General features: G+C 32.4%; 1 protein-coding gene across 7 annotated transcripts; it reads right to left on the reverse strand.

The window, feature by feature from the left end:
- Positions 1 to 1,721: 1,721 nt before the first annotated feature.
- On the reverse strand, positions 1,722 to 7,120 carry LOC18586581 (pentatricopeptide repeat-containing protein At1g73400, mitochondrial-like). Of its 7 annotated transcripts, none has more exons than XM_018129629.2 (3): positions 6,376 to 7,120; positions 4,164 to 6,230; positions 1,722 to 2,767 (listed from the first exon to the last, which is right to left on the reverse strand). In XM_018129629.2, exon 2 carries the CDS (start codon positions 6,119 to 6,121, stop codon positions 4,721 to 4,723), a length of 1,401 nt encoding a protein of 466 aa, XP_017985118.2. In that variant the 5' UTR covers positions 6,122 to 6,230; positions 6,376 to 7,120; the 3' UTR covers positions 1,722 to 2,767; positions 4,164 to 4,720. The 7 variants fall into 7 exon arrangements, with proteins under 7 accessions (XP_017985118.2, XP_017985119.2, XP_007010121.3 ...); XM_018129630.2 differs by having other exon boundaries at positions 4,164 to 6,240; XM_007010059.3 differs by having other exon boundaries at positions 4,164 to 4,320; positions 4,415 to 7,120.
- Between the last annotated feature and the right edge of the window lie 17,174 nt (positions 7,121 to 24,294).

The raw sequence follows: 24,294 nt of genomic DNA on the forward strand, positions 1-24,294 counted from the left end.
TGATTGCAACAAGTTTGCCAAATGCGAATTTGAAGGCCAAACCTCACATAGAATCAAGGATTAAGACCTTGAAGAAAGAATGGACAATTGTATATGATATGGTACAAGGGAGAGGTACTAGTGGATTTGGTTGGGACCATGAAAGGAATATGGTTATTGCTGAAGATCCTGTATGGGATTCTTATATAATTGTAAGCATGTTGTTTAAATTTTTTCCATATTTGTATTTATTTTCTTATCAATTATTATACCTAATAATGTTATTTATTTACTTTGATTAGAGTCACAAAGATGTTGCTCAGTTCAGAAAAAGGAGTTTTTCTTTTTTTAATGAGTTATCTGATATTTATGCTAAAGACCAAGCAACAAGACAATATGCTCAAACTCCTGCAGATGTCTTAGATGAAATTGAAAAAGATGTTGCTCATGGGATAGATGATGGTTCTGCATGTGAACATGTAATTGGTTTGGATGATGTGGATATCTCTGCTACCCAACTTCAACAATCAGTTGGTAAAAAAAATCAAAATTCTACAACAAGTAAGAAGCGAAGGACCAATGACTCGAGTGAAGTGGATGGGTTTGAAAAATTTATGGATGTTGCCATTTTATTAAGTGAGAAATTAGAAAATATTGGAAATTCATTGAGCCATGCTTTGGGGACTGAAGTACTTGTGCATCAAAAAAATCTTCAAGATTTGAATAGTGCATTACGTGAGGTTATGGGTTTGACAGAGGATGAAATTGATGAGGCATCTTACAAACTTACTAATAATCCATCCCAGCTAACTTACTTTTTTACTCTTCCCCTTAACAGCAGACTTAGATGGTTGAGAAAGATTATCTCAAGACCTTGATGTTAAAATATTTTGATCTTTCAAGACTTTATTGTTAATTGTTGAGAACTTAAAAACTCGTTATTAGTTGGTTTGTTATTCTAGGACAACAATATTATTAAGGAAGTTTGCGTTTTTCAATATTATCATGAATGTTTTTGTTATTGAATATTATTATGGATATTTGTGTTCTTCATTACTATCTTCATCAATCTCATATTATTATAAATGAGGTTTTTGTAAATTGTGATCTATATGATGCCTTAGAATATTTATTGAATTATTGTTTTTTTTCCCTTGTTATTAAACAAAACAAAATTAAAGAGCATATATTATTAAAAAAATATTATCAAATTATTTTTGTATTATGATAAAAAATATTACTTATTTATAATAAAGAGTATTTTTTCTCATCATAGTATTTTTGTTTTTTAATTAAAATTTTTTTAAATTTTAATAAAGAATATTTTTGTTATTTATCCATTATTCTTTAATTATTCTTAAATTTATTCCGACCAACCAAACAATGGAATAAGTAATAATAAAAGTTTCCATCCTATTTCATTCCCATGAACTAATCTAAGTAATAATTATTCTTCTCCTATTCTATTCTCTTGAAATGACAATTCTATTCCCATTATATTTTTTCCAGTGAACCAAACATGCTGTAAGTGTTTTTTGGTCTAGATTGATGTAATTGGTTTTAATGTTTCATTCGCATTTAAAAAAAAAATTAAAAGTTTTTTTTTTTTTGAATTGAGAGAAAAGAAATTCGAATCGTACTCTTTTAAGCAAAACAATCATGCGCAAACCAATGAATCAAATGTTCAGATGCAAACATTGAAATTTTTAATCTATCAAATATTCATATATATACAAGTCTAATGAAAAAAAACCTTTGAATTAATTTTAAATATTAAATACAAAATGTCTCAGTACAACCAAGTCATTGATTTCCAAGGTATACATATACTATCACCAAGATCCAAAAAATTAAGACCCTAAATTGAGCTTTGAGACAAAAAATGGGAATAAAGGAAGTAACTATAAATTTAAGATATCAAATTTCATCATACGGTTGAAATGTTAGAAGGAAAAAAGGAAGAAATAAAAAATAATTGTATACATCAATTACAAAATAACATGAAAGAAAAAAAATTAAAGAGTAACGAACCTTTTTTGCCCTTTTCCTTTCCCTTTTTTCTACATTCTTCCTTTCACCTTCTTCATATCCTATTCTCCCTCTGGCTTCTCTGTTTAGATTGGTGGTTGTCGATATGGGTTCCTTCCTCTCTGCCTTTCTCCCTCTCGTTCCACCTCTTTCAACCTCTATTATAATTAAAATTCATTAAAAATAAATACCAAAAAAAAAAGGCATGGATCTGTGATGCAGATTGCGTCATGAGAGCAATGGTGGCAGTAGAAATCTGTTAAAGAAAGGAGGATTTACATACCCAACCCTGCCATCATGGCAAGCTTTTGAGTCTTACAAAACAAAGAACTGATAATGAAAGAGAGAGGGATACCGCAACTGTCACAACTGTTGCTGTGTCTATTACAAGATGGTTGGAGTAGAAATCTGCCACTACTATCACAACTGCTGTTGGCAATGAGATTAGTTCACCAAGGAGCTGGAATAGCAAAGTTGTTGCCAGTCATTTCTTATTACCACTTATTTTCTTGGATCACCATTTCAAGAATCAGTCATATAGGAACACAGAAACAAAAACCAGAGCGAAAAAGAGAAAGAAGTCATATGTGGTTCCTGGGCACCCATATCCACACAAGTATTAGCACTATTGTTCAACTGTGTGATCGCATTTATCTCAGAACCCAAGAATAAGTCCTTTTCCAGTTCTTCTAAGGTCAAAATCTTGTGTCGTTGCAGACAAGTCTCAAGTGCTAACATTGTTCACACTGTGAATTACAATCTGTACTACAGAACATGAAAATTCTGTCATGCAACCATTTCCGTACTCAAAATTTATGCCCCAAAACACCTAATTACAGTAATATGCAAGAAACTCTTAATGTACAGATTCTCCATTATGCATTCAGTAATGTTCAATTAGTCTTTCATAAAGATGCAATTTCTTTGCCTCTCTTTGTCACAAGTGTAATACTTGTGTGAATATTATTGTCCGAAATTTTATTAAATCAATGGCTGCTGAAATTGAAATCATATAGGCATTTATCAATCAAATCCTAAACCTAATATAATTACCAAGTACAGGTGTTTGCAGATGAGATTTCAGGAAGGGAAAAACAGAATGAACCATGAAAATTAAAGCAAATTATATATATATATATATTTGAACTTTTAGAATTTTAATTTTTGTGACTTATACAATCTTATTTTCACCTTTATGTTGGGTTTGTAACTTAGCATTAAAGGATCTTTAAAAAAAAATGCATAAGAAGAAATATGAAAGAGACAAAAACTTAAAAATGAATTTCCTAGTAACTGTGAACAATCCAATTGCAATTTATGTTGGATAACATGGCATACTTGCAGCTCCTGATTATAAGTTTAATGAGGTGGCACCTCATCTACCCATAAATGGAACCTTTTCAATAGAGAGGAGCCGGATCCTAATTGGAAAAGGAATTCTAGTTCTTTTAGGATTAGGGATGCTAGGTTTCTATATGAGTCATGTATTGTTTCCGAGCAATATTTCCCTTGTGATTGTGTGATACAATCAGCCTTTGGTGTGACTAATAAGGAACTCCAAGTGCAAAGCTCCGGGATTTCTTCTCTTCTGCCCTTTTCTTTATTCAATTTTGTTTGTTTTATCTAGAATTTAGATCAGAAAACTCCCACAAACCTCACCACCTAGTGGTCTTACATCAACACTGACTAAAATAAAATAACCAAAATAATTGAAGAACCCCAAATTTATAAAATTTACAATTAAACCCATAAAATAGAACAAAGTAACAAAACAAAATCTCAAGTAGTTTAATCCCTCAATTAGCTTCTTGTCATTCTTCATTAATATCAGTTAGCTTCTTCTCATTCTTCATAAATTTCAGCCTAGGGTATGCTAGCATCATTTCTAACACAACTTGGCCTAATAGTGGCACTAATGGGATTAGTTCAACTCATTAGTCATCACAAGATGAGGAAATCACAAAAAAATGCAGGATTAAAGATTTTTACCACAAAAAACTGCTGAGCTTCTCCATGCATAAAGTGGACACGAGTTTATTACTATAACGCAAAATATACAACATGCCAGATGATTACACTGAGACTAAATAGATCTAAACATACAACGGTAGGCATCTAGGACATAAAAGAGAAAAACGGTATGCATTTTGACTTACATTGGAAAAAGCAATCTCCAGCTCTGCCAACATTAGCAATGGCTCAAAAAGATATGAATAGATGTTGAATCAATCATGAATCTTTTGCAGGAAATAAATTTCGGCCTTGACAAAATTTTCAAGTTGAACTTCCTTCTCTGAAATATTGGTTCCTTAACTGAATTGAAAAGAAATAAAAGGAAAACAGATAAATCCAAAACATAACTCCTTGCAGTTATCCAACTCATCGTACAAATTTTTGGGGGCATTACCAGTAGTATCACCGATGAAACCAGTATATAAGATTTACATAGCTCTGCCAGGGATCATGAGAACAACCATGTGGAATCGCATTGTGGTCCAAGGTTAGAGCTCGCTTGAAGCTCTTTATGGTATCCATGCTACATTTGGTGGAGTCAACTCATCCTTCTACTATTCTGGTCTTGTGAACTCTTAGCTGTTCTTTATTCAAAGCTTTCCAAAGAGTTAACCAGTACCCAACTACCAATCCAATGTGGCACTTGTAGAGACTAGAGCTAAGATGAAAGAAAAAGTTCCAAAAATGCTGTCATATATTCTTACTTCCCTCTTAATCTCATACTCTTCCGCTTTTGATGCAGTGCAAATCGTCTTGCCATAGCAGGATTGTAAAACTTCCTCATATGGTCAGAAAGTTTCTGGATGGCTTGGAGATTACCAATTGTTGAAAGCTGCATCAAAAAGGAGTCAAACTTCGGGTATGGCAATTTCAATCCCTTGTTTACAACATCTTCCAAAAGAAAACAAGCATCTTCCACTTTATTACAGCTGAAAAGCCCATCAATCATGATGCAATAAGTCTCAATGTCTTGTGCACAGCCCCTGTTATCCATCTCTTGCCAAGTCTCAAGCACCCCATCAAAATCACCCATCTGAAAAAACATTGAAATCAACATATTATAGGTTTGCACACTAGGCACACAACCCACATCAATCATTCTTTGATAAAGCCTCAGAGCTTCATCACTCTTCATATTATCGCAAAGAACCTTGAGAAAACAATTATAACTAACTATATCAGGAGGGTATCCTTTGTTTCCCATCTCTTCCAAGAACTTGTAAGCTTCCTCAATCTTCCCTGCTGAACACATCCCTTCAATCAATTCTTTGTATGTTGAAACGTCAGGAAGGCAACCACTATTTATCATATGCCCTATAAGCTCAAAGCATTCCTCCATTCTGTTGTCTTGGATTAAAGCCACAGTCATGATTGCATAAGTTTTTGCAGTGGGAGACGACATGGTTGACCCTTTTGTTCTCATAAACTCAAAAAGTTCAGCTGCCTCACTAACCATCCCTGCTTTGCAAAAGGCGTCAATAGCAGTATTGTAAGTAAAGTTATCAGGAGTATGACCCAACTGGATCATTGCTTCCAGAACCGTCATTCCTCTTTTTGGATTCCTAACTCTGCACCACCCAAAAAACAATATATTGTAAGAATTTGCATCTGGTTTAACCCTAGTCTTCATCCTGTTGAACAGAACCTCAGCATCCTCAACTAGACTACACTTGCACAAAGCATCCAACAGCAAGTTAAAGGCATTGATCTCCGGCTGTGTCTTCACCCTTATCCTCTTCTTCTTAGCAAATTTCTGAAGATGAGTCAAATGCTTTTCAGTATATTGTCTCAAAATGAGAAGCAAAACTTCAGTAGGGACCGCATTCCTGTTACTCCTCTTCATATGATCAAGCATGTCACAAACGATTCGAAATTGTTTAATCTTATACTTAGTACCGGACAAAATGTCAATCATTTGATTAAAAGCTTGAGGCTGATGGGCATAATTATGTTGACGGGCTGCCCATGTGAAAAACCTGAATGCCAACTTCTCCTCCATAGAAAGCCTTTGGAGAAGCTCTAGAACCAAAGGAGTAGTCAATTGGAGCTCAAGTTGGTCAAGGGATTTCTCCAGATTGTCATATGCTTTAGAGTTATCCATAATAGTCGCATAGAACTTGGCCACATCACTGAAACCGGAATCAGATGCTCTTGTATTCGAGCAAAATGCGGCAACCACAAAAGGGGGATTGATGGGTAGGCGAGCAATCCTAAATAAAGCTGTGGGAATTGGGCTATTTTGGCAGAGAAAGGAGTTTGGAGATTTAAGAGCAGAGAGACATGCAAAACGAATTCTTCTCATTTGTGGGTTGAAAACAGTATTGAAAGAGACGGTTTATAGGAAGACGGGATTACCAGATGGAATAGGAATGGCGACGGAGCGGTGGCGGAGACGCCTCTAATCGAGCCCCCGGAAAGCAAAACAAAACAAAACAATTCGAGAATGGAGGAGGCAAGCGAGTTTCAGTTCCATGTATAGGGCTGCTACTTCAACAAGAAAACAAGGGTGGACTGCCTTTTCAGTAGATTGTTTTCAAGGCATTTTACACCCATCACCCATCTTTGCCCTCTTTGCCCAACCAGAGACTAAGAGACTGTATTGGAGATAGCTGTCCAACAATATTATCTCATGAAAACATCAATTCTTTCTCTGTGTTTAGAGCACACAAACTTTGAAAAAAAAAACACAAATCAAAAGACAAGAAAATAAAAAAAAAAAACAAAAACATTAGAACCGTTGAGTTTTTTTGGTTACGATTTGTTAATAGGGTTTCGAATATTTAGGGGTTTAGGAGGATTTGAGGCCGCGTATAGGGGAAAAGAGAGGCAAACCAGATCATCGCCGTTGAACAGAGGAACGGTGACTAGGTAGGTGAGAGCTAAGAAGTTTGAGAGAATCTGAGAGGTAGAGAGCTGTGGGTAGAGAGAGAAAATGAGTGTGAAAATGAAGGAGAGAGGGAGAAAAGAAAGGCAAACCGAAGATCATCGCCGTTGAACAGAGGAACGGTGACTAGGTAGGTTGGAGCTAAGCAGGTTAGAGAGAAAGTCGGTGAGAGGTACAGAGGTTACAGAGAGGGTGAGAGGCAGAGAGCCTCGGGCAGGGAGAGAAAATGAGTGTGAAAAAAGGAGGGAGAGAGAAAAGAAGGTTAAATAGTAGGGCAGGTTTGCTACTAAACGGCGCCGTTTGGAATAAGGGAAAGGGCGTAATTTTATGTAAACGGCGTCGTTTCAGGAGGAAATAAAAGCTGCTAAACGGCGGCGTTGTAGATTGACCAGCTGAATCCTTGAAGCGGGCTTGATTTTCTTGGGCCGGTACGAACCCACTCAAGGTATGGGTTCTGCTTTTTCTTGAGCTACCGTGTTGGGCTTTAGTTGTTGAAATTTTGTGTTGTTTCTTTCATATGATTTTTTGTTGTCTGTTTTGTATGATTTTTTAGGAAATAAAAAACATAGTTTTAAAAAATATGATAAGGAAAATATATAAAAAATATTTATTTTTACAGTATAGGTAGTAGAAATATGGAAGCAGGAAATTATGAAAATACGAAGATATAAAAAATTAATAAATATAAAAAAGAATAAAATAGATAGTTATATAAAGTATAATTAGATAGATTAAAAAAAGAAAAAATAGGATATTTAATTATATAGAATATACTTAAGTAGACATAAAAAAATAGTAATAATAGTAAGAATAATAACATATTATTTGGATGGGATCAATGATGGAATATTTGTTAGGACTTGAGAAGTCACAACACCGTTAATTTTCTTAGGTGAAGGATTTGGTTAAAATCCCACTAGTATGATGAAAGGGTTTTAACCTTAAGTTCCAATATTTCCTAATCCAAATGATATTTTAAATTAATTAATAAAAAAATATTAATAATAATAATAATGATAATAATAATGATAATAATAATAATAATAACAATAACGCTAATATTATGACATAAAAGGTGACAAATATTGAAATTTATTACATGCCACCATTACATTATTTATATGTCATTGCATTCACTTAGAGATATTTTGTACATGAGTTGAGGCTCTAATGATGGAACTTTTCGAGAAAGCTTGTGAAAACGAGTTCATTTGAAAAATTCCAAAAGAATATTTTGGCGTCCCACTAGTATAATAGGGTTTAGAGAATGTTTTTAATAAAAGACCTTTACTCTACTCATACTAGGATTTGCATTTATAAAAATATTGTTGGTTTGTACTCATAAAAATATTGTTTTTACCCACAAATGATAACCTCGATGACGGGATTTACTTGATAATCTTGCAAAAGCAAGTTTTCTCAAGTAATTCCTTAGGTGAGAGACCCAGATCCCACTAGTATGATAAGCGGATTCAGGAAATATTCATAATAAAATGTTTTCATTTGACATTTATCGAGATTTATGCAGGGCATTTCATAATTGCATGATGTGTACATCACACCAATACATTGAATAATGGACTTTAGGTCTCGAATAAAATAATGATTAAGGAAATATAAAAATAAAATTAAAAATTAAGGTTAAAATAAGATAACATATAATTAAATGATACTGTTCATGAAACAAGTGTCTCTGGATAATAATCTTTTTCCATGCATAACTGTACTTCCAAATCGAACCTAACTCTAAAATTCGCAAACCCAATTTTTATTATTTAGATGAATCTAAAATCAATTTAGAATCTTGTCGAATAAAATAAATTTAATAAGTGACCGATCGCATCTTATAAAAAAATATTGGCAACGACTTCTAAAATTTCCACACGACAAATTGACGACTCCGCCTGAGACTTTGAGAGTCAAGCCATTAAACAATCTTAATTAATATATGATTTTTAATTTCTTAATCTCAAAAAATATTATTTTATATTTTATTCATTTTCTTTGTGATTGTATATCACTCATTGTTATTTATTTTTTTATTTATTGCTTTTAATAATTACAAGACATCTAGAATAAAGAGACATAAGAAGAGTGGTCAAAGATTGGTATCTTTCTTCACACACGACACATTTTGCATTTAAGCATGGCCTTTTATTCGTTCTTTGTCTGTTATTAGAAGGGAGTTTAGTAGCTAATAACCTTTGCATGGCCCAAAGATTAAAAGTGACTTGAATCCGGAGTTAGAGCAATATTTTACATCTCATAATAACTCAGTAACAAAATGTGATCATGGACCGGCTGCAATAGATCAAATCTAGTTCTTTTCATAGTACGGCGAAAGAATTATGGAATATTTGCCAAGGAATTGGATTGGAAATGGGGTAGATAAGGAGGAGTTCATTAAAACCGTAACTTGCTTGGAACAGGAGGAAAAAGAAGGGATACTAAGACCGTCTGATTTATTTGATATAAATTACTGGGGATTAGATGGTGTTGATGAAGTGGTGATGATTGACGGTTTAAAGGGCGAATTGGTGCGGTTGACGGCAGATTAGGTGGTAATATCAATTATTTTGAATATTTAACTTTTCAAGTGATTGATTAAATGTTAGAGAACACCTAGTGTTGTGGTTGGCTTTGAATCCTGCTCGAGTAAAATACTATACTGAGGAGAAGTGTGATGGTTTTAAATTATTAAGTATCCAGCTAGGTGTAGCATTGTTACACTAAGCTTTATTAGATGTGTAGCTAGAAAGGGATTGGTGATAAGATTTACCTGGATATTTCGAATTGAAGTTGACGAGTCTATGGGGACGCCTATTAGAAGCTGGTTCTCAGGTAACAACCAATTTATTAATTGGATGGGTTTTGGGTAAATCTGTGTGGTGGACGACTTTAGATTGGCGGTGGACATTTAATTTGCCAATGTTTGGACATAATGTGTGAAAACGGCTAAATAACGTGGTCTTCGATGTTAACAGATGGAATATAGTGGCAGATATGTCTTTTCGAATGGACAGTTGGACTACTGCGGGGTGGCAATTGCATTTTCCACCGAGAAGCTGCACTTGTCATCGAATTCTATGTTTCCTAGTTTGTTCTCTTATATGTCTAAGTAACCATTCTGGCCAATCTCCTCATCAGGATATTTTACTGTAGCTCCAGCATATGAAATGTTGCGGGGATCTTCGTTGGCTGACAGAGGTGGTATTAGGGGTGCCTGGAATTTAATTTGGCACTAGAGTGGGCCTCAACGAATTAGAACATTTCTCCTTCACTGCTTACAAGAACGACTATTTAGAAATGGAGAAAGGGTCAGGAGACATATGTCGGATGAGGGAATTTGTCCGCAATGTAGTGGGTGTTAGAGAACATATGATTAATGATATGCTGAGAACTAGTTTCCTCGTTAAGACTTTGTTCCTTAAAAGATTAAAAATATATAAAAATAGGACTAAAAATATATAAATATATTAAAAATAGGAGGTCCACAGCCTAACATCTATCTTAGTCTTTTAATATTTTTAAATGGATATTTTGGGGTTGTGTGCATGAAAGCTTCTGAGTACTCTCTTTTTCTCTTTTCTTTCTTTCTTTTTTTTTTAATTATTTCTTTATCTTTTTTTCTTCTTTTCTCCCCAACTTTTGTCGCTTAGGGTTTTCTTTCATCATTACCATGCTTAATACACAACCGATTAAGCAAATTTGAGACTTCTGATTTCTTTTTTGGTTTGTTTGATTAAGTTAAGGATGACATGCACTTATGAATTAATAGGTTCGTTTAGAAAATGTAGAAGCGGTGGAGGTAGTTGAAATTTACTTTACTATTTCAAAATTTTTTTAGTTTGAATTTAAATAAAGTTTTTATTATTTTTTAAATAGTTTAAATTGTATTAGGATCATATAAAAGTGTATTTTTTTGTGCCCATTAAATCATGCCACTTGATTTTTTTTAAGACATGTAAGTAGGATCATATATTCATCCTCACTACATGATTTATCAAGAGCACAAAACCCCTAAAATTGGTGGTAAAAGCCAGAGAGAGGTTGGAACAATCAGTAATTATTGATGATATAAGTCAATTATACATTTTAATCTTCATTAAAGTAAGTTAATTAAGTTTATCAATATAGGATAAACTAATTACATATCTTTCAAAGAATATAAGGTGGCACTATTTCATGGGTGCTTAAAAACCTACTTTTGAAGATAAGTTAAATAAATGATTCAATCATCCTCAAAACGTCATTACAAATTTTCATAACCATATAAGTAGGGCATCTGTTGCTTCTTATTCTGCTTCAAAAGTGTTTGGTAAACATTGGCACATAAGACTTGGTTAAAGGAAGGGTTAGTATAGCTAAACAGTTACCTATGTGAGTTAGGATGAAGTACTCTAATAATTTAATAGTTTTCATCTTGATTATTTTTATTACAACCTCATCTCTTATTTGGGTTAAATGTTTAGTAAACATTGGCACATAGGACTTGGTTTAAGGAAGGGTTAATACAGCTAAATAGTTACCTATATGAGTTAGGATGAAATATTTTGATAATCTGATAGTTTTCATCTTGATTATTTTTATTGCAACCTCATCTCTTACTTGAGTTGATCTTTCAAATTATAAACGTAGGCATCTAAATTTCATCTCTATTATTTATGTGCAATTACTTGTATAGGCTTTAAATTGTCTATCAATCTCTATTATTTATGTGCAATTACTTGTATAGGCTTTAAATTGTCTTGATAGAGTGAGAAAAGTAGGATGGTAACTTAAGACAAATTGTTTTTAAGTACTTTTTTTCTCATCCTTATTATCTGTGACAACTACACATCCAATTGTTAGCAGATCTCAACCTTAAGAAGACACCTCAGCTTGTGGAATTGGTTGAGGATAGCAATTATGTCAAACCCTGCTTTGTAAAATAATTATTGTAAAACCTGACCCTATAAACACATGTCATGACATACATGCACTGAGTAGCATGTTATTACGCTATAAAAGCACCTAAGAATAGACGAAACTCGATATTGTACCTAACGGTACACTTAAATTGATTTAACCTCGAACTAGTTCAAATAGGAATTGTAGGATGAAATTTAATATTTTATAGTCCAGGAATGACTAAAAATGATTGTTCGGAGTTCGAGGGTTTATTTGGGGTAAAATTGAAAATTTTGATATTCAAGGGCAAAATTATCATTTTGCCACCTAAGATAATAATTTGATCATGGAGTGAAATTTTTGACCAAGATTAACCATTTGGAGTATAATTTAATGATAGGAAGTGAAAAAGTTTAATTCTGGTGATTTTTGGAGTGTAGGGGCAAAATCGTAATTTTACCACCCACGGACAAAATTTGAGATTTTGAGAGAATTTAGATCAAATTTGACAAATTGGAGAATGGTATGAGTATAAGGGATGAAAAATATGTCTATGGGCAATTTTTCAGTTTTTTGGGCAAAAATGTAATTTTTCACTTTTATAGGGGCAAAAGTGTAAATTTCAAAAATTACTCCACCGAGACTTTGGATAAGTCTGAGAATTTTATCTAAGTTATGGATATGTGAGACAAGTGTATGGTAAAAATTTGGAAACAAATGGATGAAATTTTAAAAATGGGCCAATAAGAAAGTGACACGTGGCATTTTTTAAAAATGAAATAATATTATTTTAATGAAAAGTCAGCCCATTTAAACCCCATTTTAAGTGCTGGCCGGCCATAAGGAAGAACAAGAGAGGAAATAGAGAGGAAAGGAAGAAAAAAAGAAAAACCAAAGAGAAACAAGAAAATTCAAAGGGGAATTCGCGATTTTCGACCGTTTACGAGTCTAACGGTAAGATTTTTCAATTTTAGCTTGATTTCTACCTTTCTTATGCCTTTATTTCCATTTAACATGCTTGAGGAGAGAGATCAAAAAGTGATATCAAGGGCTGGACGAAATTCTAGGGGAGAGAAATTGAAATTTTTAGGTTCTGATTTTTAGTTAAATTGATAGTTTTAGTTAGTTAAATGTGTTTAGAAATTAAATTGGGCAAGAAATCATTAAATTTTCACAATACCCACTCTTGGCTGGATGCTCAATGCAGTACAATGATGATGATTTGATTTTATTCTAAGGGAAATGAAGAGAAAATGATGAAAAACGATTAAACGTGATAGAAAAACAAAGTAGAAAATTAACCGAGTTAATGTCCCATTTTTGGCCGAATTTTCCAAGGAAGGGAGTGAGCTGATTTTGTTGTTTTTAGAAGGTTATTGGCTGATATTTAATGGTTAGAAATGTTGGAGAGAGAATGGGATGATTTAGAGCTAAAATGGAGCGCGTTAGCAATTTATCGGGCAAAGTGCCAAAAATAGGTTAATACCGTGTTTAAGCCGTTTTAGGCTATTGCATTTCATACCATGCATTAGTATCGGGTTTAAGTTAATTATATAGTGATTTAGCATCAATGTGATGAATTGTGTAAATTTTTGTAATGTGTTTAGGAGGAGAGCCTTCCGGAAAAGGCAAAGAAGTTGTACCCGACGAGTAGTGATCGGGGCGCTTAGAAAGCTTTTAGTTTGTACAAACGATGAGTAAACTTATTATTATTGTAAATTATCTAGAGTTTATTTTTAAATGCCCTTGATGTTTTAGGAATAAATGTGACAAATAAAAATATATTGTATTAATTATGAAATTGAGTAATTGGAGGCTGCAAATTGACTTGAAAAATATATATTTTCCTAAGAATGGCTTATGAGAAATGAGTATATGTGGCTATATTTTGTGAATGCATTGGGAAATTTATGTAAGTTGTTTTTACTATGCAGGCTGGATAAATAAATAAAAGCCACGTTATACTGTCGAAATTTTATTAAAATTGGTGGGTTAGTCACTGCAGTGACGGGTTTCCGTGGACTGCCTATTAGAGGGGTACGGTAAACCCAGTTATATAGTTACTCCAGTTGTAGAGGCGAGGAGAGTAACTCCCGGGGTAGTATTAGAGCTTACTTCACGTTGAACCCCCACGTGAATGTGTAACTCGGCCAACGCCAAGGAACGGCTGGTTTTAAAAATAAAAATGTGTTTCACGTGTGAATATTTTAACACCCTTGGTGGACTCGGTTAGATGCCTCAATCAAGGTATCCCCGAGGATTAGTTTTGGCTTGAGCCTTGTTTTAATAAAAGACATAAGCCTTAACAACTGTTTTGGTAATTTACAAATATTTTATGGTTTAAGAAATAAATTGGAAACATTATGAAATGGGTTGAAATTTGTTGTTTAAACTTGCCTCCATTTTACTCGCCTTTAGATCTTTATGATAATGTTTGTTTACTCATTGGGATTGCAAAATCTCACCCAACTCCTTTCCACCCATTTCAGGTTCAGTATAGACTGTAGATAGCTGATATCATCGAGGACTACCATTGGATCTGCATTTTCCAAACCGTAGGTTCACAGTCCTCTTTACTTTTGTTTATTCGAGGGCCCTCTTGTTATTGTAAATTAAATTAAATATTTTGGCTTACTGTATTTCAGTATGTATAAATTTATTTAGCTTTTACGCTATAAAAATTATGCACGTATAACTCTATAAATATTGTTTTATAAGAAAATAGAATATTTTCCTTAATATTTCTTTTATTTTCTTATTATATTCAAATAACCGTAATTTCGTTTTAAATGAAGATTTTAGACTTTTAAACTCATTTTGAATATGAATTATGTGTTTTGTACTTGTATATTACGTTTTAGCCAGTTTCAAAATTTTTGAGAAAAAAATTACCAAAATACCCCTATGTGGCGAAAATTTTATTTTGATTGTTTTTGATCTAAAATAGTATATATTCTCTAAAAACTCGATATTTAACAATGATTGCTCACAGGAAAGGAAAGAAACTGATATGTAAGCTTTGCGGGGTTCCGATTGGCATTCCGGATAATGAGTGTCAATCGGGACGTCGCAGCGATTGTAATGGGCCTGAGGGAGGTTTCGGGTCGTGACAATTATGATGTCATTCACATGCTCGATAGAATGTTTGTATATTGAGGAAGCCCTAGAAATCGACAAAAGACGATATTGCCCCTAGAGGTGCTGTGAAGTTGATTTATACCTCAAGCTAGTTCAAATGAAAAATTTAAAAGGAATTTGAGAGTTCTGAAACCCCAAAATCTACTTAGAATGGTGATTCAGAGTTCAAGGATCAATTTGGAATCAATCAAGAAAATTGACCGGTTATGGGGCAAAATGATAATTTTGCCACCCGAGGACGAAATTGAATTTTTTGAGAGAATTTAGATCAAATTTGATTAAATGGAGCATGATATGAGTATAAGGAGTGAAAATTATGCATTTTGGTAATTTTTCAATTTTTGGAGTAAAAATATAATTTTTCACTTTTACGAGGGTAAAAGGGTAATTTTCAAAAATTTACTCCACCAAAACTTTGAAAAAGTCTAGAAATTTCATGAAAGACATGGATAAGTGAGGAGGATTGAATGGTAGAAAAAGAACGTTAAAAAGGTGGCTAGAAAAAAAATAAAATAATAAAATATTCAAAAAGTAAATAAAATAATAATATTTTATTAAACCTATTAAAAGGCTTGAAAATTCCAGAATTCTTCATTGGGAGGGTCAGCCAAAACCAGCAGGAGAGAGAGAGAAATAAGAACAAACCCTAGAGTGAGAAAATTCAAAGAAAAAGTGTGATTTTTCAAAAACTCAAGTGTTTAAAGATATGATTTTTCAAGCTTAGCTTGAGATTTATCATTTCCATGCATTTCTCCTTATTTTCCATGGTTAAATTATGTGTTTTGATGATGGATTCAAATCTGATCATATGGGTTTACAGAGAGAAAGTTGTTAGATTAATTTGATTTTGAACTATGTTAGTGTTTAGTGTTAGTTTATCATGTTTATGAGTAAAATAACAAGAAAAATATTCATTTTCTCCATGAATTTCTCTAGGCCGAATCTAACCAATGGTGTGTGAGGATGAGGTTGACTTTATTTTAAGAGAATTAGATGAAAAAATGATGAATTATGAGGTTGAAAATTAAATGAGAATTTTTGGTGCAAAAAAATTAAAATTTTTACCCACTAGGGGTAAAAGCGTAATTTGTGGTCTTAACTGATAAATTGGATCACATTCACAATCATTGAGGTATTGTGGATATAATTGGATAATTGAAATTGAAATGGATGGAATTGGAGTTGAATTGGAGATTTTAGAAATTTACTCCGTATATAGGCGAGTTAGGTCGGACACTGTGATTAAGCGATTGTCCAAACATTTCACACCCTATCTAGTGCATACGCATGGATAAGAGCCTGAAATAATATATATTGATTTGACACAAATTATTAAATTTTGTGTCATGTATTGTGGATAGGTGGTGAGCTATCTGATATGGGTAAAAGACTACACCCGAGGACCGAGAATAGGAGTATATCTACTCCTAATACAGTGAGTAAACTTACTATCATCTTAATTATCTAGAGTAGATTTATTTAATTGTGTGATTTTATGGAAAAATGGTTTAATTGGAAAATTATTATGTTTTATGGGAAAATGAGATTTTACAAAATAATTTTATAAAATTTTTGAAAATTTAATAATGATTTCAAAAATAGAGTAATTGGAGACCTATATTATGACTGTGTTGTTTATCCATGATTTTACATTAAATGGCTTATGATAAATATGGGTATGATTGGTTTTTTTTATGATTTAAAGAATATGTGAACTGCTTTGATTTGCCTTGAATGTGTTAAATGAGCCATGTCATACTATTGTGATTTTATTAGTTGGTGGATTATAAAGTGGGCACTGCAGTGACGAGGGTTCCATGGGTCAGCCTAATTAGAGGGGCACGATTCTCAATTATTGAGCTTACCTCGATTGGAGAGGCACGTAGGATAACTCTTGAGGTAGGATTTGAGTATACTTCACGCTAACCACCATGTGAAACTGAGACTCAGCCAACGCCAAGGAACGACTGTGTTGTTAGAGGTGAAATGTGTTTGTGTGTGTGACAATAAACAGCCTTGGCAGTCTCGGTAAGATGCCTCTACGGGGTATCCCCGAGAATGGATTTTTGACAAGGGCCAAGTTTTTGAAAAGTGCATAACCCATGTTGAGTAATTGGATGAAATCCAATTATTTATATGGGTTTGGATGAATTATTTTAATTGTCTACTATTACTCGGCTTTAGATTATTTTGATGATGTCTGTCTACTCACTGGGATTTTATAATCTCACCCCTTCTTCCTATACATTTTTCAGGCTCATAATAGGCAGTAGACTGTCAATTGCATCGAGAAGTAAATTTTGAAGTTGCATCCTAAAAAGTAAGGTTATAGACTTAAACCTTCTCAGTTATTTGGGAGCCCATGTGTCATTGTAATTTAAAATTGCATACTCCAGTTTTCTATATTATAGTATGTATAAATTTATTTTATTTTTATGTGCAGTAAATTAATTTTTGATGTTTCAAATATATATATATATATATTGTTTTACATTAAAATAGATTATTTTAATTAATATTTTTATTTTATTTTATTATAAAAAAAAGAGAGAGGAATGGAAAAACTAGTACAAAAGCCTTGTGAGGTCTCGAAAGGCATTCGAGGGAAAAATATATGTCGAGGCTTCGCGGCGGTTGTCACGGGCTCGATGGGAGTTCCGAGTCGTGACAAATTCAATAATATTGTAGACACTAATTTTTAATGATGGGTAATTAATATTTTTATGGGTGCTTTTCCTCTTTATAGGTGTGATTTTATTTTATTTTACTTTGCTTTCTTTTATTTTTAGCTAAATTCATGTAGGTGCCCATTAGGCTTTAGGCAGTGCATATTTTGTTTTGAGGCATTTGACTTAATAGAAACAAGCTCAGACAGTTAAAATTGAAGCAAAATAGATCAAACTAAACAACAGGATTAAAACTAATAATAAAGGATTAAAACTAAATGACACTAAGAATTTTTTGGAAACCCAAAGAACAAAAAATGAATAAAAAAGAAATGAAAATAAAAATGAAAAAAGAGACCAGTTGAGGGCATACGGCAAGGTGCGTTTTGCACTAAGGGTGAGCAAATAGGACTCAAACCAAATAATCGAACCAAACCACAATGAGTTCGATTTTTTTGGTTCAGTTAGTTCTGTTATTCGGTTAATTCGGTTAGAGTAATTTGGTTAGTGTAATTACTTCGGCTCAGTTTCGATTAGAAAAATGCCTAACCGAACTAACCGAAGGGCATTTTTAAAATTTTACCTAAAAAATTCCTAAACCTAGATCCCCACTTCCTCTTTCTAATTTCTACCGTCCTGTCTCCCATGACTCCCAATCTCCCATCTCCAGTTCTCCACTCTCCATTTTAGTCTCTTGCCCTTTCTGGTTTTTGCTTGCTGCCGTCCGTAGACGTTCGGTCTTCACTCTCGCCCAATCTGGTTTCTGTCGACTGCCCTTTCTAGTTTCTGGTTTCTGCCTTCATCTTGAGCAAGTCCAAGTTTGTCTCTGGTTTTTGGTTCGATTTCTTGTTGCTGCCGACTGCCCTTCCCTCATCAAGTGACTGGTAAGTTTTATTTATTTTGCTGCCACCATCAATAAAGTTTGTTTATGTATCTTGTGATTGTTTATGTATCTTGTGATTGTTTATGTATCCTTGTGTTTCAAGTGTGAGATGGCTGGCATTAATTGTTTGTAGTTGTCGAGGAAGGAAATGAGAGTTTTTGTTGCTTCAAGTTTGTTTACATTGTTGCCAATTTAGCTCATTTTCTGAGTTCTTTTTTTATTTCTTCTTTTTCATATTTCTTGATGATAGTTTAATTTGGTTTTGAACAGCTGGGGACCACAGCTTGAACAAGCTACTTACAAGAATCACCAGCTTCTCTACCTCTCTAAACAGGCAAGCGTGTTTCCTTTATAAGGAATTTCTTTGTCTACCGAAACATGGCTTAGACTGAACAGAAGAACCCCCTCTTGTTTCATTTTGTCTGTTGCTTGATGTTCAGTTTTAAACTTTGAGAACTACCTTAGCTTATATTAGTTGGAGCTCTTGCTGCTGTGAGGTTGTGATGTATGTCAACCTGAATGAGCTTAAATTCATCCCACCCTTCCATTCATGGCGCTCTCCTTTGAGAAAAGGTTACTGAATTGATTATCTTGTCATTATGGGTAGATGCCTTTGTGTTGTTGTGTATAAGTTTACAATTCTGTACTTGTATACATTCTAGATCATTAATATCTTATTATTTTGGAAGTAATTATGGTGTTGTAAATCATACTGTTAGTATGAGTTCATCAGAAATCATATTGTCATAATCCTATTTTATTGTTTGTTTGTTTTTTCTTAACCCAATTGTGAATCAATGCATAACTCTATTCTAGCACATCAAGCTTAAAAGCCATTGTTTTAAAACCTTAAGACTTTTAATTTGCATAGCTTTGTGGTAGCTTGTCCATTCAAAAGTAAAATGGGCCTGAAAATTCAGAAGGAAAACAGGAATTAAAAAAAATTATTAAGTTCGGTTTTTAGTAACCGAACCAATCTAACCGAGTTAGTTCGGTTAGTAATTTACTTCGGTTCAGTTTCGATTAGTTTTATATAGGAGTTTCGTTAGTTCGGTTACTGGATATTCAGTAACCGAATTAACCAAACTACCAGTTTGCACAGCCCTATTTTGCACCTTGTCAGGCACAATCATGCCTTGCTAGATACGAGAAATCTACGTCCAATAGAGGCCTTACGATACTGGGGATGGCATAGGTGGCCACATCCCCAACATTGAAGAGTAGCTATAAAGTTGTCTTTCTTCCAAATAAAAAAAAAAAAAAGAAGAAAAACCAGTAGCCAAAGAATCCCATTTTCAAAAAAATCTCTAACTTAGCCGAAAACCTATTTTGAAAAACCCTAAGAACAACAAAACCGAAAAACCTTACTGTTGTACTAGCCGAAAATCCAAACCACAATCAAAGCTAAATGCAAAAAAAAAAAAAATCCAGAAAAGTAACGAAAGAACAAAAAATGGGGGAAATCACAGTAAGTTAGGTTTTAGTTTTTCTCTTTCGGTTTGGAGATTCTAGGGTTTCGAAATAGATGGTTGTGTAGGTTAAATCAGTGGTTGAGAGTGACAGATAAGGGGGATAGAAAGCTATGATGAGGTTTTTGACAAGGGAGTGAAAGGGGAAAGCTTTTGGGATTTTAGAGAAAGGATAGAGCAACCACAGGTTAGAAAGAGAAAAGAAAAAAGGAAATGAAGAGAGAAGAGAGAAAAAAGAGGTTTTATACTTAGGGTTTCTAACCAAAGGAAAAAAGAAAGAAACGACGCCGTTTTAAGCATCCGAGAAAGCTATTCTTTACTATGTCAAATGATGCTGTTTTGAGGCATTCTAAAGCCAAAGCTTGGTGGACCGTAGCAGGTTCAGGCTTCTTTCTCGCAGGCCACTCCTAGCTCGGAAAGGTATAGCCTCCTACTTTTTATTTGTATGGATCTACCGTGGATGGGTTTATTGAGGCTTGCCCACTTATTTAGTTAAAAATATATTGCCTAAAATTTGCTTAGCTTAAATGGAATAAAATAAATATATCAAGGAAAGATTACATGATGATTTTTTAGATAAGGAAAATATAGGTAAAAGAAATATAAAGCTGTAAATGAAAAGATAGACAAATAATTAATTATAAAATAGTAGATTTAGTTAAATAGAATATATGTATATATAGGAAGCAAATGAATGTCTAATCTAAATAATAATAATAGTTGATTTAGGCTTTTTTAAAGAATATAAATATATGAGAGAAATAAATAAATATTTAGCAGTGAAAAGTAGATCCAAGTAAGTAAAATAATATCTAGCTATGAAAGAATCAATTTAACTAGAGGAAAGAAGATATAGGAAACATATAATGATAATAATAATAATAATAATAATAATATATTTAGTCATATGAAAAATAGATTAGGTACATGAAAAACAGAAAATAAATTTGGTCATAAAATAAGATATACTAAAAAGATAGAAAAGACATTTATTCTCAAAAGAGATAGGTTAATTAAAATATGCACATGAATGGCCGTTGGGTAAAAAATAGATATAGGTAAAAAGTAGACATTTGTAACTAAATACTAAAACTAAGAAGGTAAGGAAATAATATTAAAGAACAAAATAGATGTTTAGGGTTACTATTAATAGATAGGAAGGTACATAGGTTTGGTTGAAAAGATGAAATAATATTAATCATGGGAATAATATAATAAGTTTCACCGATAACGAAATGTTCATTTGGAACGTGAAAAGTCGCAATTTCCAATGAACTTTCCTAAGCCAGGGATTTTGATTAAGATCCCATCAGTATGATGGGAGGGTTTTAATTTTGAATCCCAATGTTTGCAATTTTAAGTAAATGAAAAAATATATTAATTTAATTACTAATCAAACAAAAAAATAAAAACAAAAAGAAATAATGAAATAATAATAATAATAGTAAATACGAGAGAGAATAGATAAAACATATATAGTTTTGAAATATAGGATTATATAAAATAATGATATTCATGATAGATAAATAAATAAATAGTAATAATAAAAAATTTTAAAGATAGTAAGATTATAATAATAATGAATATAGAGAATAATCAATAGTAGACAGTGGAGTTGGTAGCATGTCATACATCATCATTTCACCATTAAATGTCATGGCATGTAGACATATTATGTACACAAGTATAAGCCTCGATGATGGGACTTTTCGAAGGAGCTTGCGAAAGTGAGTTTCTTCAAAAAATTTTCTAGGTTAAAAGATACCTCCAAGTACCACCAGTACAATGGGAGGGAGTGGAGAATATTTTTAATAAAAAGGCTTTTGTTTGTAATAAGTTCACATTCATAGAAATATTATTTTTAAATACAAATGATTACCTCGATGATGGGATTTATTTGTTAAACTTGAGAATGTGAGTTTCCCAAATAATTTCCTAGGTAGGAGAATATCCCCGTATCCCACAAGTATAATGGGGGGATTTGGGAACTATCCCCAATAAAAAGTGTTTGTTTGACATTATTCAAATTTTATGCCATGCATTTCATAATTGCATCATGTTCACATCACACTCGTAAAAAAAAAAAAAAATATTTGAATTTGTTAATTAAATAAAAGATAAAGTAAATAAACAATAATTAAGGAAACACAAGAACAAAATCAATGATTTTGGATAATAAATGATTAAATGGTACCGTTCGTGAAACGGGCGTCATGAGGGTGTTAATCCTTCCTCCTGTGTAATCGTACTCACGAATATAACTCTAAAAATACAAAGACCAGTTTGTTATTCTTTAAACAAACCTAAAATAGATTTAGGACTTCGTTGAATAGAACAGAGTCAATAGGTGGTCAATTGCACCTACATAAAAAAGATTGGTGGTGACACCTGAATTTTTCATGTCTAATGGTCCAGTTTTTGAACCCACATGCTATGATAGATATATCTCTTTATCATGTGATTGATGTTTAACTAAGAATAGATACATGATATAAACATGTTTTAAATAGATGTATTGATTGTTTCTTTTTGAATTATTGTTACTTGTAGGATGTTGAGGAACTTATGGGGTTAGCTCTTGAGAAAGTTCTACTAAAACGGTTGAATTTCCATTTAAATAAAGTAGGTTATGAGAAAACTGTTACAAATTTTTCCTCAAATGTGAAGGTATATAACTACATTAATATTACATCTAGTGCAAAGGTTTGATAAACTGATAAAATGAACCGAGGTGGATGATTATACACCAATTAGATGCATTACTTTATTTTGCTTGCACTGATAATTTGATATGTTTTACTCTTTTTCTTATACTTGCAAGATTCAAAAGCCTACGCTTACCTACTCAATGTTCTGATAGAAAAGCACTACAATCCATTGACCCTGGATACTAAAGATGCTGCTGAAAAGGCTAAAATGGTACCTTGGCCATGTAGAGAAAATGGGTTGTAAACATATTTAAGCCCAAAAGACATTGATGAGGTAGTAGGCAGAGCATCTGTTGCATTATGTTCTACCTTGCCTAGAACAAGTGTGACAGTTACTAAAAGCAAAATCCAGTTGATGTGTGTATTGTCTTTTATGCCTTTATTATGTTCTATTGGAAAGTGCGTTATTGGAAAGTTAGAAATTTATCCATTTTCCCTTCTTTTAGTACTAGATAAATTATTTATGTTGCATATATCCTTATTTTTAGTTAGTATTGTCTTAGATGATGGTTTTTTTAATTTAAATTGAATAACTAATAATTATATTATGTATTATTCATCATTTATTAAACTATTTTTCTTAATTTATTTTTCAGTTTATCGAAAATTTTAGAAAGGGAGGAAAGATTATGGAGACAAGGTATATAAGAGCTATTTCATATGTTTTTTAAAGTGGGATGCGGGGTTTATTTTATTTTCTTTAGTTGTTTGTAATTTTTTTATTGTTTACTCTTTCATGGCATAACTTGCTTATAGCTAAGAGTTTTTTAATCTTTTTTTACTTCTTACAATTTATTGGTAGAGTTAAAAAGATAGACATTAGATTATTTACCTTAACTCATGTTTTTGGATCTTAAAGCTTTGCATGATTTGTGAAATAGAAAGAGCTTTGTTGATTTTACAAATTTGATATTTTTCTTAATTTGCATATATGTCATAGGTTTAAACTGCTTATAATTTGCAGAACAAGTCATATAGTGTGATAATGCTAAATCTTTTGTGCTGGAAATGCAAATCAAAGTAGATGAAACTGATGTACAAATAAGAATGGTCTTAAAAATTGTAAAAACACTCAGTACTTTAAAGTAAGTCTATTTTCTTTAAGAAAATGATTTTCGGGGACAATAAAACATTTGATTGCTCATTGATGTATAGAACAATTATTTTACATTTTGTAACAATTTTTGTACATTTTGTAACAAATGTTATTTGTAGATATGTTGAATATTAATAAGTAGGATTGTTGCTTTTTTTTTTTAATATCATCTTACTGATTGATAAATGCAAAATAATTTTTACATATTATGATAGTTTTTGTGTATATATTGATAAATATTATTTGTACATATGTCAAATATTAATTAGCAAAATTATATTAATAACAATATTTACTTTTTACCATAAGTGTTTATAAAATTCATCAAGCCCATTACGTGACGTAGGGCTTTTCTAGTTAATATATTATTCTTATAAAATATATAATATCATTTTGTTGTTTATATATAATATATTGTTTATTACTTATTATTAACTAAATATATTATTTTGTAAAATATAATTTACTTATAGTTAATATAATTCATCTAATGATATTTTCATATGGCTTGTCATGTCTTTTCTCGCATGCATTAAGCAG

This window comes from Theobroma cacao, chromosome 10 (genome assembly GCF_053813885.1).
Source record: "Theobroma cacao isolate CCN51 chromosome 10, ASM5381388v1, whole genome shotgun sequence".
Classification (NCBI taxonomy): Eukaryota; Viridiplantae; Streptophyta; class Magnoliopsida; order Malvales; family Malvaceae; genus Theobroma; species Theobroma cacao.